At 35.6% G+C, this 16,339-nt stretch overlaps 3 protein-coding genes across 3 annotated transcripts; 1 reads left to right on the forward strand and 2 right to left on the reverse strand.

Annotated features, from left to right (window-relative positions):
* Positions 1-555: 555 nt before the first annotated feature.
* On the reverse strand, positions 556-1,482 carry LOC138834153 (olfactory receptor 8K5-like). Its single transcript, XM_070032910.1, has one exon. It carries the CDS (start codon positions 1,480-1,482, stop codon positions 556-558), a length of 927 nt encoding a protein of 308 aa, XP_069889011.1.
* A 7,664-nt stretch (positions 1,483-9,146) lies between these two features.
* Positions 9,147-10,085, forward strand: Or5j2 (olfactory receptor family 5 subfamily J member 2). Its single transcript, XM_070031873.1, has one exon. It carries the CDS (start codon positions 9,147-9,149, stop codon positions 10,083-10,085), a length of 939 nt encoding a protein of 312 aa, XP_069887974.1.
* A 4,612-nt stretch (positions 10,086-14,697) lies between these two features.
* Positions 14,698-15,645, reverse strand: LOC138833594 (olfactory receptor 8K5-like). The gene has a single exon (XM_070031875.1). The coding sequence runs from the start codon at positions 15,637-15,639 to the stop codon at positions 14,698-14,700; it is 942 nt and encodes a 313-aa protein (XP_069887976.1). The 5' UTR covers positions 15,640-15,645.
* Positions 15,646-16,339: the final 694 nt, after the last annotated feature.

The raw sequence follows: 16,339 nt of genomic DNA on the forward strand, positions 1-16,339 counted from the left end.
TATGAAAACAAACAGAAGAAAAATCATATGGGGAAATATGGGGAGTGGCAAGGAACATATACATCTGGAAAGCAAGAAAACTGTTATCCTTGCTAATTAACCAGACTTCACTAAACATTATAGGATACTGGAGAATAAATATTTCTAATAATGGACAAATTGAAATGATCATTTTTATAATGAATAAATAAAAAGCTATTGTCCTGCATAAAAGTAGTAGATTTTACTTGGTTTCAGTGGCTTATATCTATAATCCTTTCTATTCAGGAGGACGCAGTCTGAGGATTCTGGTTTGAAACCAGCCTGGGCAGGAAAGTCTCAACTCTTGAGACTCATAACTCTAGTTAACAAATAATTTAATTAAGATTTAGATTATGAGAGCAAGCCTGACTCAGTAAAAGAGAAATAATTGATTGGTTTCTGTGTTATAATTAGTCTGCATACTGGAGTCAAAGGGAAGGCAGTTATTTTATGAGAAATATTGCCATGAAACACATTCCTTTAATCGTAGTTTATTATAACATTATTCTACATGGAATAACAAATGCACAGATTTCAAGGATATTTAAAGACTCTATGGAAAGCATTTTTTACCTCCTTGTTCCTTAAGCTGTAGATCAAGGGGTTGAGCATGGGGATCACTAAGGTGTAAAACACAGAGGCTACTTTATCAATGTCACTGGAGTGCATGGATTTGGGCTGCACGTACATGAAGATTAGAGTCCCATAGAACACCACCACCACTGTCAAGTGAGAACCACACGTGGAGAAAGCTTTCTTTCTTCCCTCTGCAGAACGCATTTGACACACAGTCCACAAAATCAGCAGGTAAGATAAAAGAACTACTGAAAGAGAGGAGATTAAGTTAAATGCCGAGAACAGTACTGTCAACAACTCTGTTTCTCTCACGCGTGTGCAGATCAAAGGCAATAGGGGGACCACATCACAGTAGAAATGACTGATGACATTAGAGCCGCAGAAGGTCAAGGTAAAATACTTAATAGGGAACAACAAAGCCTGAAAGGCACTGTAGAGGTATGGGATGCCCACCAGCACACGACAGAGCCTCTGAGACATGATGACATGGTACAGCAGAGGGTTACAGATGGCCACATAGCGGTCATAGGCCATGGCTGACAAGACTGACAGTTCACTGACAATGAACATAATGAAGAAGGCCATCTGGGTGGCACAAGCATAATAGGAAATGGTATTTTGATCCACAATAAAATTTACCAACATCTTGGGACAAATGACTGTGGAATTGCCAAGATCGATGAAAGCCAGGTGTCTGATGAAAAAGTACATAGGTGTGTGTAGACGGGAGTCCAGCTTGGTTAGAATGATCATGCCCAGGTTTCCCACCACTGTCACTGCATAGATAAGGAGGAAGACCCCAAAAAGGGGAAACTGCAACTCTGGCTGCCTGGTGACTCCCAAAAGAATGAATTCAGTGGGTGTTGTGAGGTTCTGTTGGCCCATTTTTATAGTCCAGTGATTGCCTCTTCTAGGAAGAAGCAAGAGGGAGGTTGGTTTTTGTTGTTGTTGTTGTTGTTTTCTTTGTTCTTTGTTTTTTGTTTTAGCTTTCCTTTTGCATCAACTTCTATTTGCAGGTAGAAAGTCAATTTTTATTCATAATATTGGGGAGAAAATTTCTCCACTTGTGATTGATAGAGGAATTAAGAAGAGTCTTTAGCGTACAAGAATGACAACTGTAATTCTAACACTATTTGCAACTGTCAAACCAAGGATTCAGACTTGGACACGAGAAGATGTGGAACAGATGCACAAGACAGTGAGTATTGTTCAGGGATAAGGAGATACAGAGTTGCTTAGAAAGGCAAAGTCAATGTTTAGCAAAATAAACACCAGGAAGAAGGCACTCTAAAAGGGTGAATGGGGTCAAGGGGCTAGGGGTTGACAAATGAAGAGAAAAAAGATGGGAGAATACAGCTAAGAAACCAATATGTATTCTATAAAATTAAGAAGAATGAGGGAAGAGAGTAAGGGAAGGATGGGTGAGAATGTTGAAAGGGGCGATACTGATCAAGATACATTGTATTTGTAAATTGCTTTGATGAATGACATCTCCTTTGTACAACTACTTAAAGATGATTTTAAAAAGAAATATGAAAGGACGGTGTGTGAAAACTAGACATCATTGTTATCATTATCATCATCAGTGTCAGGCATGATAATAAAAGGGTGTTGTTTTAGGGAAGACACACTGAAGAGTGATAGAGGAAAAGAAAAATATGACAAGGGATAGATATGATTGAAGTATGCTATATATAACAAGTGGATATAAAATACATATATTTAATGAAACAAATGTATATTCATAAATAAATATATGTAATATATGTGATACATATAAATGTGTGTGTAAATTAAAAATCTATATACAAAATATACTGTACTATATATATATACTATATATATGAAAATTTATTATGTTAATATGCACATAAATAAAATATACAATAATATTTTATTTAACCACATATATAATATATAATCATTTGCATATACTTTATATGTTTACATTCTAAACAACTCTTTTAAGTTAATCAATTTTCAATATTACTTTCAATCATACAAAGTTATTTCCAAGGGCTCTTTTTAGCAATAGAAGATAAATTCCTAAGGACAGGCTGGCTGGAGTGAGTCACATCTCACATTTTTTATGTTTGTAGATCACCTTCTGTTGCTCTGTTTTGTTACTTTGTTGTCTACTGCAGAGACAATAACTGTTGGAGGGTAGCTGGTGATAAAATTGTTTTTCTTTATAGTTTTATACTCTTTAATAGATGTACAAAGTGGTTAATGTTCAACAAATCAGTTGATAAATACAATGCATCTTGAGTGATAACAACCTTACATCATTTTCTCCTTACTATCAGTTCTTGAAAATAAATTAGATTTTGTTTAGTTTTTTTCCCCCCAATATCATCAAAATCCTTCAGGTAATTTCAATTTGTAAAAGTTGGAATAAAGATGGTTTTATGATGTATTGGAAAGAATCATCACAGTTACTATAAACGTATTTACAATGATGTTAGAACTAATGAGAAATTATCCAGACCAAGGTGATCATCAAAATCAAAGAGAACTCGTACTATCTACTTACTGTTGAAGAAAATCTTTCTTTCCTCTTGTCATTCATGTTTTTTTCTTTGACTAGGAAGAATTTATGGTTTCCTTTCCCCTTCTTGGTATTCCCTGAGGAATTGCATACTTCATTCATGCAGATCATTATGCTCAAGTCTTTTGAGAGACCTAAAAATTGGTGTAGTGATAGTCCTATTAATTGTCTAGAACTCTACACATTCCCTAGTGAGATAATGTGAAGGACAAGCAACAGGATTATAAACAACACAAATTATCTTTACAATTCTGTGGAGAACTATACAATAGCAAAATATTTACTAAGTTAGTTACAATGAGTCAACAATTAAAGTTGCAACTGTCCAGTACAGGAATTCCTGCAGGCAGGTAGTCATTGTAGTAACATATTCAGTTTAAATAATTATAGTCTGATATATGTATTATACATTTTTTGCAATATAGTAACTCTCTGGCTACTGTTGGATAATATTCAGTATAATCTTTGTTGATTATACTGTTTGATAGAATGCACAATCTCTCATAATACTGAATGACATCCTCTTTCTGATTTCCGTATGTAATATAATTCAAAAGTTATATAGTGAAACATGACTCTACATTGCACATAGTCATAATCTTAAGGAAATTTGGACTATTTCACTTATGCTTATTAACCATGCTTAATTTAAACAGAGAACATTGCAATGTCAATGAAATTTGTACCCTGCTTTATAACCTGTCATTTCATATCTATCATTAGAACGGTTTTTCTCATGCCTTAATGCTCCCAATAAAAATTTCAAGTGTCAGGCAAGTAAACTATCCCAATCTCTTATTCCAATAAATGGACTCAGCAAATGCTACTCTTTTCTTCATTTCATTTTATTTTCCTATTACTGGTGATTAAATGTAGGTCCTTCAGGTTTTAAGGTAAACACTGTAATATGTAACTTTATGTCTTTTGGTTTATTTTATTTTTGAGATGTGATGTAGCTTAATTGGATGGAGGGAACAAAATTAGTAATCTTTCTATCCCTACACCTGGGTAGCCCAGACTGGGTCATATGCCTCCATGCCCGGTTCCAACCCATTTTCTTGATCTGACATTGTACGGTATTACTTTTGGAGTTCATCCATGCCGTGTTTGCTCTGCTGCCTGATATTCCTTTGCAGGAATATACCACAATTTGTCCTCCATGCTCACCACTGGTGAAGGTTTGAGCTTTTGATTTTCAGGGGAAGCTTAATACACACTAATACACACTGGTAAGTAATAGTGGATGGGGAAAGTGAGAGTGAGAGGGGTAAGTGTGAGCTATGCACAATGGGTGTATAAAATGCTACCTGCAGGAGCCACTCAGGAGGCCAGGATTTGAGGATCTTAATTTGAAGTCAGCCTGGTCAATAAGCCAGTAAAAAGAAAAGGACATGGAGGTGTGGCTGAAGTGGAAGAGTGCCAGCCTTGGATGAAAAGCTTAGCATGAGATATGAGACCCTGAGTTCAAGCTCAACTACCAATACACACACACACACACACACACACACACACACACACACACACACACACACACACACACACACATGCACACAATACTTACACTTCCCTAATGACTAAATATTTTGAATATTGTTTCATGGATTTATTACCAATTTATTCTTCTCTTGAGAATTGACTAATTTTCCCAATGATTGGTTGGATCATGTTCTCGTCTAATGTTTAATGTTTTTATATTTTCTGTACACTAATCTCCTAGAAAATGAAAAGCTGGAGAATCTTTCTGCTCTTTAGGCTATCTTTTGTATTAATAGCTTCTTTGGCAGTGCAGAAGCTTTTCATAGTGATAAAATGCCATTTGTCAATTCTTTATCTGAATTCCTGAGCTATTTCAGTCGTAGGTAGAGCAGCATTGCCTGGTCTTAGCCCTTGAAATGTTTCCCCTTTCTTTTTTCTAGTAATTTTACAGTTTCTTATAATAAGGTGGTTGGTTTATTTCTTGAAGTAATTTTTGTATTCAATTGGAGACAATATAATAGTTATAGGGTTTTTTTTGTTTGTTTTTTGTTTTTTTTGGGGTCCGGTCGTGGGGCCTGAACTCTGGGCCTGGGCGCTGTCCCTCAGCTCTTCAGCTCAAGGCTAGCGCTCTACCACTTGAGCCACTTCCCAGCCCCTAGTTATAGTTTTCTACATGTGGATATTCAGTTATGGCAGCACTGTCAAAGTGTCTGTCTTTCCCCCAACCTCCATGTATGTTTTTGGCATCTTTATCAATAAGGATCAGATGATCCTAATTATGTAGGCTTATTTTTGAGGAGTCTGTATGGTATCCCATCACTCTGAAAGTCTTTTCTATGGTGATTTTTATTACAATAACTCTGCTATACTACAGCTTTGGCCTAAGGATTTCTTTGAATGTTCAGGGACTTTTTCTGAATTTCAAGTTTTTTTCTATTGCTATAAGGAATGTCATTGTAATTTTGATGGACTTGACTCCAGTCTGCAGATCACTTTTAATAATATAACTATTTAAAATTATTGTTTCAATCTACAAACATAGGCTATCTTTCTATCCTTAGTATCTGCTTATATATATATATTTTTTTTGGGGGGGGGGTCCGGTCATGGGGCCTGAACTCTGGGCCTGGGATCTATCCCTCAGCTCTTCACCTCAAGGCTAGTGCTCTACTACTTGAGCTACAGCACCACTTCCGGCTTTTTTCTTTTTGCTTATGTGGTGCTGAGGAATTGAACCCAGGGCCTCAGGCATGCAAAGCAAGCACTCTACCACTGAGCCACCTTCCCAGCCCAGTATCTGCTAATATATTTTTTTAAGTTCAGAGCTTATAGAACTCCTTAAAATCTTTGGAAATGCTTATATCTATAATTGTGAGGCTGCTGTTAATGTTTTCCTAATTTCTTTACAACAAGTTTATTTTGTGTGCATGCTGGAACTGGGGGTTGAATTTAAGGCATCATGTTCTTGCTTGGCTGTTTTTGCTCAAGGTTGGTGCTCTACTACATGGGCCACACCTCCTTCTAGCATTTTTTGGTTAATTGAAGAAAAAAGATTTATGGACTTTTCTGTTCAGGCTGATTTTGAAGTATGATCCTCAGATCCCAGTCTCCTAAGTAATTAGAATTACAACATGGCCCACTACTGATTTTGGATCCTGTAATTTTGCTGAAAGTTTCTTTCTATCTGAATCTTCTGGTGTATTTTTAGGGTATCATAAGCATAGGATACCATTAATTGTGAATAAGGATTCTTTTCATTTCTCTTTATTCAGATCCCTTGGTCTTCCCTTACTGTAGTAAATAAGATTTCAAGAACTGTATCGAACCAATCATTTTTGATAGTCCTCTTTATTTTTAGCATGCAATACAAAGTCTGTATTATATCCATTGGTAATGTTAATTCTATGCTCATTGTGCATTCTAAACAAAAAATAATTGGATCAACAACTCAGCTGGGAGATTGGATTCCTTTCATGAATATGCATGTATGTGTGTGTGTGGGGGGTGTGCATGTTTGCTGGTTCTTAATAAGCCTTAATAAGCACTTAGCAGGCTCTTTATCATGCCTGTCTGCCTTACAGCATTGCTTTTCATCAGACTAGTAATATCTATTTGTCATGTAAGTGATGAACAATTCTGAGTTACTTGTTTGTAATTATTGTTTCTATAATATCTTACTGAATTCAAGATTACTCCATGACTTTTTAAAAAAAATTAAGTGCTTGCATTAATTACACACTTGGGAATTTAGCTGAGTCTTGGGAATTTAAGAAAAACTGTTTAAGAATAATCGTGCCTCCTTTGATTTCTTTTGTGACTGTGGATAATGCTTTGACTATGATGGGGCTCATTAGAAGTGGATAATATATGCATATATACACATATATACATATATATTTGTGATTATCTTCTTTTTTATACTCTTATAAGACAGTGCTTTTGCTTTGTTTCTTGTGTTCATTGTATGTCAATTGTTAGTATCTACCTCTATTTAACCTTCAAGCAATCCTCTGTTTTGAAAATAGTTAATAACCCTGAACACTATTTGTTGCTAACTGAAATTGTTTTTAAATAAAAGGTAAGACTCCATGGATAAGAGAATGAGGTTTCTAAATCGATTTCAATTTTTTTTCTTTTGGTAAGTTATAATTTGTGTTGTTAAAATAGTGTTTTGTTATTAATTTGAATTATATCTTATCTGATGCATTATTTAGACAATTTTTATTTGATCAACTCACATGATCGTCCAATTGTATACCCAATTGTTCAATTCTGTTTACAATGTCACTTTAAGTTGAATCAAGTTAGGTATCTTAAGAATAAGCAACAGAACTAAATTTCTACTCTGTACCTAGAAATGTTTCCTTAATTAAGTTTGGAAACTAACACAATTTAGTTAGATAAATTTTCCTATAGAAAGTAATATTTAATTGATTCTTGTAAACAAGGGGAGGTAGAGGGCTTGAAAAGAGTTCTGACTTAACTTTCTACAGAGACGTAAATGCAGTAGAGTATGTGCTGTTAGAGACAGTTGACACTCGCTCACACATGCCTATTTTTGCTCAAACACTAGAATATGAACTGCAATAGATATCCCTTTGTTTAAAAATTAGTAAAGTACAATAAATTATTAATCTTGCACAGATAATAAATATTCTATTACTGCTTTTATGTCTAAAACATTTCTACTCTTAACTGACTCTATATAGATTAAGAGAGAGAGGTAGAACTAGAAGGAAAGATAAACAATGCTCAGTAGGAAATGTACTCATTACCTCACTCAAATGTACTCATTATCTGTAACCTCTCTGTACAGCATTTTTTACAATAAAATGTACAAAAAAAGAAAGGAAAAAAGAAAGAGCTGTGTTCAATTACAAGCATATTGCTTTTTATAAAATATAACACACATATTTATATAAAAATAAAAGTAAAGTATATTTATTCAAACATCATATAGCCTATGTGGTCTTCTAAAATTGTTTCATTGAAACAAAGAAAAGATGCTGGGTGAGTCTACTGAGTGTTCAATATGACAAGAGCTTAGAAACAGTAGTTGCTGAATACCTTTTAAAGAGTGTTATGACCCATATTTAAGGGCCAGTCCTTGTTCCTAATAACATTTCTTCATCTCTGGTTATATCATGATACGTGCATAGACTAATGACAGCCTATAGTCCAGTTGTTTGAAAAGTTGTTGGTTTTTTTTTATTTTAAATTTTTGATCTTATCAGCTGCTTTTTAAAAATGAAATTTAAAACCTGTGCTTAAGATCAATTGTGCAGCAATGTCACCCCTCATCGTTGTAACTCATCTTAGAACATTAAACACCCTAACATTTTTGTACATTTTTATTATAAAAATTCTGTACAGAGGGGTTACCGTTACATGAGCAAAGTAATGAGTACATTTCCTATTGAGCATCGTTGCCTCCTCCTTTGTTTTCTCCCTACCATCTCTTCCCTCCCCATTTTTGAGAACCAAAAATGTCTTTAATGTATTTCATAATGGAATTGAATCAAACCTACCACAGAAAAAATAATCAAGAGATGATATAGCCAGGTGCTGGTAGCTCATTTCTGCAATCCTACCTACTCACGGAGGGAGAGATCTGAGAATCTATCATTCAACGCAAAGCCAGCCCAGGCAGAAAAGTCTGAGACTTTTTTCCCTAAGTAATCAGTCAAAGAAAGCCAGAAGTTAAGCTATGGTTGAAGTGGTAGAAAACCAGCCTTGAATAACAACAACAACAAAAACTAACTGACAGGGCCCTGTCCCCAGGTTTGAGCTGAGTACCTGTGCATGTGTGTGCACAAACACAGGCACCCATACACAAACACCTACACATACAAGAGACATGATAGTCACATTCCTCACACTTCAAATGAGAAGGTTTTGGTTCAGCCAAGTAATCTAGGTTTATCTAATGACACAAATGTTTATGATTTTAATAAATGTTCGATCCTTCTGTGCACACTCAAATCCCTTTCTTGTCCACTTCAGATTTTAGGGGAAAAAAAGGTAAATGGCAGAGGAGAATTTGACGGTCGTTTCTGAGTTTATTCTGCTGGGATTGACAGATCGTGCGGAACTGAAGGTCATGCTGTTCGTCCTGTTCCTGGCCATCTATGGCATTACCTTGGTAGGGAATCTGGGCATGATGCTGCTGATCCAAATCACCCCCAAACTCCACACGCCTATGTACTTTTTCCTCAGCTGCCTTTCATGTGTGGATGCCTGCTACTCATCAGTTATAGCCCCCAAAATGCTGGCCAACTTGATGGCGGTGAAGGGCACCATCTTCTTCTCTGCTTGCATAGTACAGCATCTGTTTTTTGGGATATTCATTACCACCGAAGGCTTCTTGTTGTCGGTGATGGCTTACGATCGTTACGTGGCCATCGCGAACCCTTTGCTTTATACCGTGGCTATGTCTAAGAGCAAGTGTGCTGTGCTGGTCGTTGGGTCATGTCTAGGTGGGATAATCAACTCATTGACACACACCATCAGCTTGGGGAGATTGTCCTTTTGTGGACCTAATGTCGTGAGCCACTTTTTCTGCGATATTCCTCCCTTGCTAAAACTGGCTTGCTCTGACACATCCATGAATGAATTTCTGCTTTTAACCTTCTCTGGAGTCATTGCCTTGGGCACTTTCTTGATTGTGATCATTTCTTACCTATTTATTGCTGCTGCCATTCTGAGGATCCGCTCCGCTTCAGGCAGACAGAAAGCCTTCTCCACTTGTGCCTCTCACTTGTTGGCTGTGACCGTATTTTATGGTACCTTGAGCTTTAATTACATCCAGCCAAGCTCCCAGTACTCGGTCGAACAAGAGAAAGTGGTGTCTGTGTTCTACACACTCGTGATCCCCATGTTAAACCCCATGATTTACAGTCTTAGGAACAAAGAGGTGAAGGATGCTGCGAAAAGTGCCATGGAATTGAAACACCTGTCATGCTGAGTTCCCGCCAGTGTTCAATTCTGCAGCATTCCCCTGGCCAGTGTTCACAAGAACACATATGAATGCAAGGGATTCTTCTTTCCATGTATCAGAAATGATTGTTTTCTTAATAGTCATTGTTCACTAGAAGAAACAAGACTAGATATTGAAGTGACTGGTACACTGAACAATTTTATTTCCAAAAAATAGAACTTAAAATTCAATTCTCCTGAGATTCGAGGCCAGTGACATTTAAATAAATACATACACACACACACACATATATGAATATCCTGATATCTATCTATCTTCAGATATATGTTTTGAATTTCAGAGAATTGAATAGTTACAAGAGTTCATGAATACTTTTAGAGATATAAAGCTGTAACCCTTTTGCATGAGATTTTAAAATGTGTTTTCTCAGAAATGAAGGTAATACTATATCTGATATTTGACTTTATGTTTAAAATATATCTTAAAATTTAAACATAGGTAAAATTTGTATGAGTAACTACGAGGTTTTTTTTTACTATCACTGAGATTACATCTTAGATTATTTGACTTCTTTTCTTCTTTTCTTCCTCTTTAGGCATCCATAACCTAGCGAAAAAGAAGTGGGTTATATATAACTACACACACACACACACACACACACACACACACACACACACACACACACACACACACACACACACACACAGAGTTTATAATATGACATTCCTAAAATATCTTCTTAAAAATCATAGATTCATATGTGTAATGACACCATGTTGGAATGTTGGAATCGGTGGAATTTCTAATCCATGTCTATCTCCAAAACTCTCCTTCATATGCTTTCCAGTTTAAAAAGAAAATAAGAAGGAGCTTCAAGTCATTTAACAGGTTTATTTTTTAATGCTTGTTTTGTGGAGACAGGGTCTTGCTATCTAATCCTATTTGGCTTAGAGGTTTACAACTCAGCTGCTTTTGTTTGTGCCAATGAGTACAAATGTTGGCACAAATATAAGCTTAATTTGCCTACTGGTTCAGTTCTGTGATATATTGCTTGATTGCATAACTTCATAAATCCTCATCATTTTAAAAATATTTTAGGTTAGTAAACATGTAAATAGTATTGCACTGGCTTTTGGAAATTAAAAGAAGTGATATTATTTACTTTTTGTGTGTTTGAAGTTTGAACAAAACTCAGTTGTTAAAAAATAAAACTAGCCGGCACCAGTGACTGACGCCTGTAATGCTAGCTATTCAGGAGCCTGAGATCTGAGGAGAGTGGTTCAAAGCCAGCCCAGGCAGGAAAGTCCATGAGACTCTTATCTCCAATAAACCACCAGAAAACCAGAAGTGGTGCTGTGGCTCAAGTGGTAGAGTGCTCGTCTTTAGCTGAAGAGCTGAAGGACAGCATCAAACCCCAGAGTTCAAGCCCCATGAAGGGATGACATTGATCAAGATGCATTGTACACAAAAAACCTCAGATGTTAAGATGAAACCTCTCTAAATGACTACCTAAAATAATAAACTTGTTTATTAAAGTGAATATTTTCTCCAATTGTTGCACAAATATGCATTTTCTAGGTCACGCTTGACAGGGCAAGGGTGAGCAACATACTAGAAATACATTAAATATAAAATCTCTTTTTTTCTTTCCTGTCACTAACACCATCAAAATCCTCTGTAAAAACTGTTGTTTTACAGGTTGGAAATAAACTTTACAACTTGTGGAGTGAGGGGGCGGAGTCAGGGGAAGAGGAAAGATGGAAGAAAAATGAAGGTAGGATAACAATTTTTGACAAGAAATGTACTCATTACATTACATATGTAACTGTAACCTCTCTGTACATCATCTTTACAACAAAATTAAATTTTTGAAAAAGCTGTACTTTTTTTTTCCTTTTCAACTCATGGCATAAGAAGATAGGCTGATTTCAAGTGACTGTGATATTCATTCATGTGGGATGTTAAATTCCAAAATATGTACTTCTGAGGAGAATAGACATCCTTCTGTGTTGCTATTGTTATCAATAGTGCACAGCAGTGATATTTTCATTCTAAACAAAAACTAAGGGGAGAAGATTTTTAATTTAAGCATGTATATAGCTTCATTCACAGACAACTTACAGTATATGCATGAGTAAAATGCCATAGTGAAACTCTCAATATTTGATACACCTTGACATAACAACTAGCAAACTTCAGGATGTGGGATCTTTTGTGGTTAAATGCAGTACAGCTATGTTCTCCTATTTTATGATTTGCTTTGATTTTTATTGTTTCTTCATTTGCCAAGAACTGTGAAATTTTAATAAAGTTTAATTGATTATTTCTTTTGACTGGTATTCCATTTTTAAAGACTGCTTATTATAAAAATTGCTGCAATGAACATGGTTGTGCTGGTAGCTTTAATGTGGCCTGGTTTGTGGTCTATTAGATAAAGGCCCAGGACTGGAATTGCTGGGTAAGGAAAGCTCTATGTTTAGTCTTTGGTTTAGTCTTTGTGGGAGTCTCTATATTATATGTAATCAACCCAGATGCCTCTCAATGATGAAAGAATCAAGAAAATGTATCTATCTATCTATCTATCTATCTATCTATCTATCTATCTATCTATCTATCTATCTATATCTCTTATATATATCTTATATCATATATATCATATATATATATATATATATATGCAATGGAAGTCCATGCTTCCATCAGAAAGACTGATATTCTATCATTTGTAAAGAAAAGAAAAATCTCAGAAAAATTTTATTAAATGAACTAAGCCAGACTCAAAGAAACATAGGTTGTTTGGTCTCCATCATTTCTTGTAAATAGACTGTGACTATAAATCTACAAGTAAGCATATTAATGGTAAAAGATAAAAAATACACTTGGACAGGATAGATAAATTATACAGGACTCTGGACATTGATACAGTGAGATCAAAGGAGGATATTCTTAGGAGAAGATCAAAAGTCTCAGTAGCTATGTGCATATGGTCACATAAAATGATATCTATGGAAATGAACTCCCACAAACAGAAACACTTCTTTTGTTATTTTGTTTTTTTTTCCCTTTCTTTCTCTTTTTGTCACTGTTTTTGTTTTCTGTACCTTTTGTCTTGTTTGTAGGTTGATCTATTTGGGGAGGGCACAAGGGGGAATATTGAAATGGAGGGACAAAGGATGGACAACTGTTGCTGTGAAACTAGACACTATTGAAAATGAGCTATACAATTGGTGTGTGGGTGTTGATGGGAAGGGGGAAAACTGAGAAAGTGAAGGAAAGGACGAAACTTTTCAAAAAGAAATGTACTCCTTACCTGACTTATATAGCTGTAACCCCTCTATACATCCCTTTTACAAAAACAACAAATGAAAAAGGAAAAAAGATTTTTTAAAATAAATAAGCCAATTAACAATTTTTATAAAACAAATAGTCTTTATACATTTCTAATGCTTTAAAGTAACTTTTTTTGTCAGTTGTGGGGCCTGAACCCTGGGCCTGGGCATTGTCCCTCAGCTGTTCAACTCAAGGCTAGCACTCTACCACTTGAGCCACAGGGACACTTCTGGATTTTTTTGCGTATGTGTTGCTGAGGAATCAAATCCAGGGCCTCATGCATGTAGGCAAGTACTCTACCACTGAGTCAGCTTCCAAGCCCTAAAGTAATATGTTTAAAAAATTAGTCCAGGAATGATCGTGCACCACAGTAATCTAAGTTTATTGGAGGAAAATGTATTATCATCTAAGTCAACCACTGGGCTGAAGAACATGAGACACTGTTTCAAAGAGAACTAACGCTATTGTCATTGAACTCATGACCTGCTTAGAAAATTATGATGATAGCGAATACATTATAAAATATTCAACATTATTTAGCAATCTTCCTCTGAATATATGCACCCCAAATATCATTACTTCATAAAGATAATTTAACCCAATGTTTATTGCAGCAGTACTTATGAAACCAATTCAGCAGATGACCTAAGAAATCATATATCACTTTCATAAATGTATTTATATTTATTCATAAATATATATGTATATAGATATATAGCATTTTTCAGCTTTAAGTAGAGCCTGCCAATTGTGATAACACAGATGATTCCAAGTGGTGCTATATAATGTTTGATGAAGATAGAGTATTAATCTGTGTGGTTGTTGATAAATACAGAATAAAAAAAGTAAAAATGAATGAAAATAGAGTAGATATTGTATTCGTACGCTGGCATGTTGAATAGCAACCAATTGTACAACTGCTTAAAGATAATAAAACTATAATTAAAAAATAAAGAGTAAGGAATGTTCAATATATGGTATTGGTAGTGGATATGAATTGATCAAAAGTTACAAGCAAGCAGTTAAGTATAATTGGAGAATCTAAACTCTAGCTGTATAGCTTTGGTACATAAGCCTATTAGATAAATTAGATAGATAGGCAAAGAAAGCAGCTTCCAGGGACTTTTACTAGAAAAGGAGAGAGACAAAAGGAAGGAAAAGAGAAGAACTATGAAAGAGAAAGAGTAGAAAGGAAAAATACATGAAAGTTTAAGTTGCATATCTTAAATGCAAACACAAACAAGCAGATATTGTGAAGTAGCCTTTATCAGTAGCATACTTTATTAAAATAAATATCCCATACTGAATATTAAATATGCAAATTACACAGATTCTTAAAGACCCTGTGGAAGGCGTTTTTAACCTCTTTGTTCCTTAAGCTGTAGATCAAAGGGTTAAGCATTGGGATGATCAACGTGTAAAACACAGAGGCTACTTTATCAGTTTCAAAAGAGTCAGTTGATTTGGGTTGTAAGTACATGAAGAACAGAGTCCCATAGAACACAAACACCACTGTTAGATGAGAACCACACGTGGAGAAAGCTTTTTTCCTCCCTTCTGCAGAATTCATTCTACTTACAGCCAACAGAATCAGAATGTAAGATACTAGGACTATGAGGAGGGAGGAGATCAAGTTAAATGATGAAAATGCTATGATCAAGAATTGTATTTCCCTGACATTTGAGCACAACATAGGTAATAGAGGAACATCATCACAGTAGAAATGACTAATGATATTAGAGCCACAGAAGGTCAAGGTAAAAATCTTAATAGTAAACAACAGAGCTTGAAACATACTGTACAGATATGACATGCCCGCCAGCACACAACAGAGCCTCTGAGACATGATGACACTGTAGAGCAGAGGGTTACAGATGGCCACATAGCGGTCATAAGCCATGGAGGACAAGATGAAAAATTCACTGATAATAAACAGCAGGAAGAAAGCCAGCTGTGTGGCACAGGCATAATAGGAAATGGTATTTTGATCCACCACAAAGTTCACCAACATCTTTGGGCAGATGACAGTGGAATTGCCAAGATCAATGAAAGCCAGGTGTCTGATGAAAAAGTACATAGGTGTGTGTAAGTGGGTGTCCAGCTTGGTTAGAATGATCATGCCCAAGTTTCCCACCACTGTGACTATGTAGATGATGAAGAAGACCCCAAAAAGGGGGAGCTGCAACTCCGGCCGCCTTGTGACTCCCCAAAGAATGAATTCAGTGGGTGTTGTGCGGTTCTGTGGGTCCATTTCTGCGAGGGATCTTTCCTGAGAAGAAATGAAAGAATACTTTGCAAATGATATCCAGTCCACAAAAATATATTTGTAGACCAAATGGATCTTTTCCTTCATAATGTAGTATTCAAAAATAACCCCATATATGATCTTGAAACTAAAAGATGATTATTTCTGAAAAAGAGCAATGCTTCCAAAAGACATACATTGTAATTTCATAGGCTAAGCTTCACATATTTTGAATATGTTTGGAGTATATCCATCCATAACAAAACCCTAAGAAGATTAATGAGTACTCTTAGAGTTTATTTTCTTGGCACCAAGGCATCCAGATTTTTTCTTGAAATACACTTATAATATCTGTTCATTATTTCTTGTGAAATTTTGACATTCTTAAGTATAGAGACAGAAAATATGAGTCTAACAAATCTTAATTTTAGAGTCCCTGCTTCACATTCACAAGTCATGGATTAGATCCTAAATTACACTGAAAATGTAATGTAGCTTTGCAGGTATTGTTAATGTAACACACTTTACCTGTGGCCAATTGTGCTCATTTTACCATTTGCTACCAATGGCATTCTACTGGAGATAAAGCAGGAGATGGTTTGCAGGGTAGAAGATGGAGGAATGAGAAGGTACTGGTCAAATGACACAAACTATCAACATATCTAGAAAGAGTATTTTTGGGCTTTGAATCCATGCCAAACATTTG

This window comes from Dipodomys merriami, unplaced genomic scaffold, assembly GCF_024711535.1.
Source record: "Dipodomys merriami isolate MVZ:Mamm:240054 unplaced genomic scaffold, mDipMer1.0.p SCAF_21, whole genome shotgun sequence".
Classification (NCBI taxonomy): Eukaryota; Metazoa; Chordata; class Mammalia; order Rodentia; family Heteromyidae; genus Dipodomys; species Dipodomys merriami.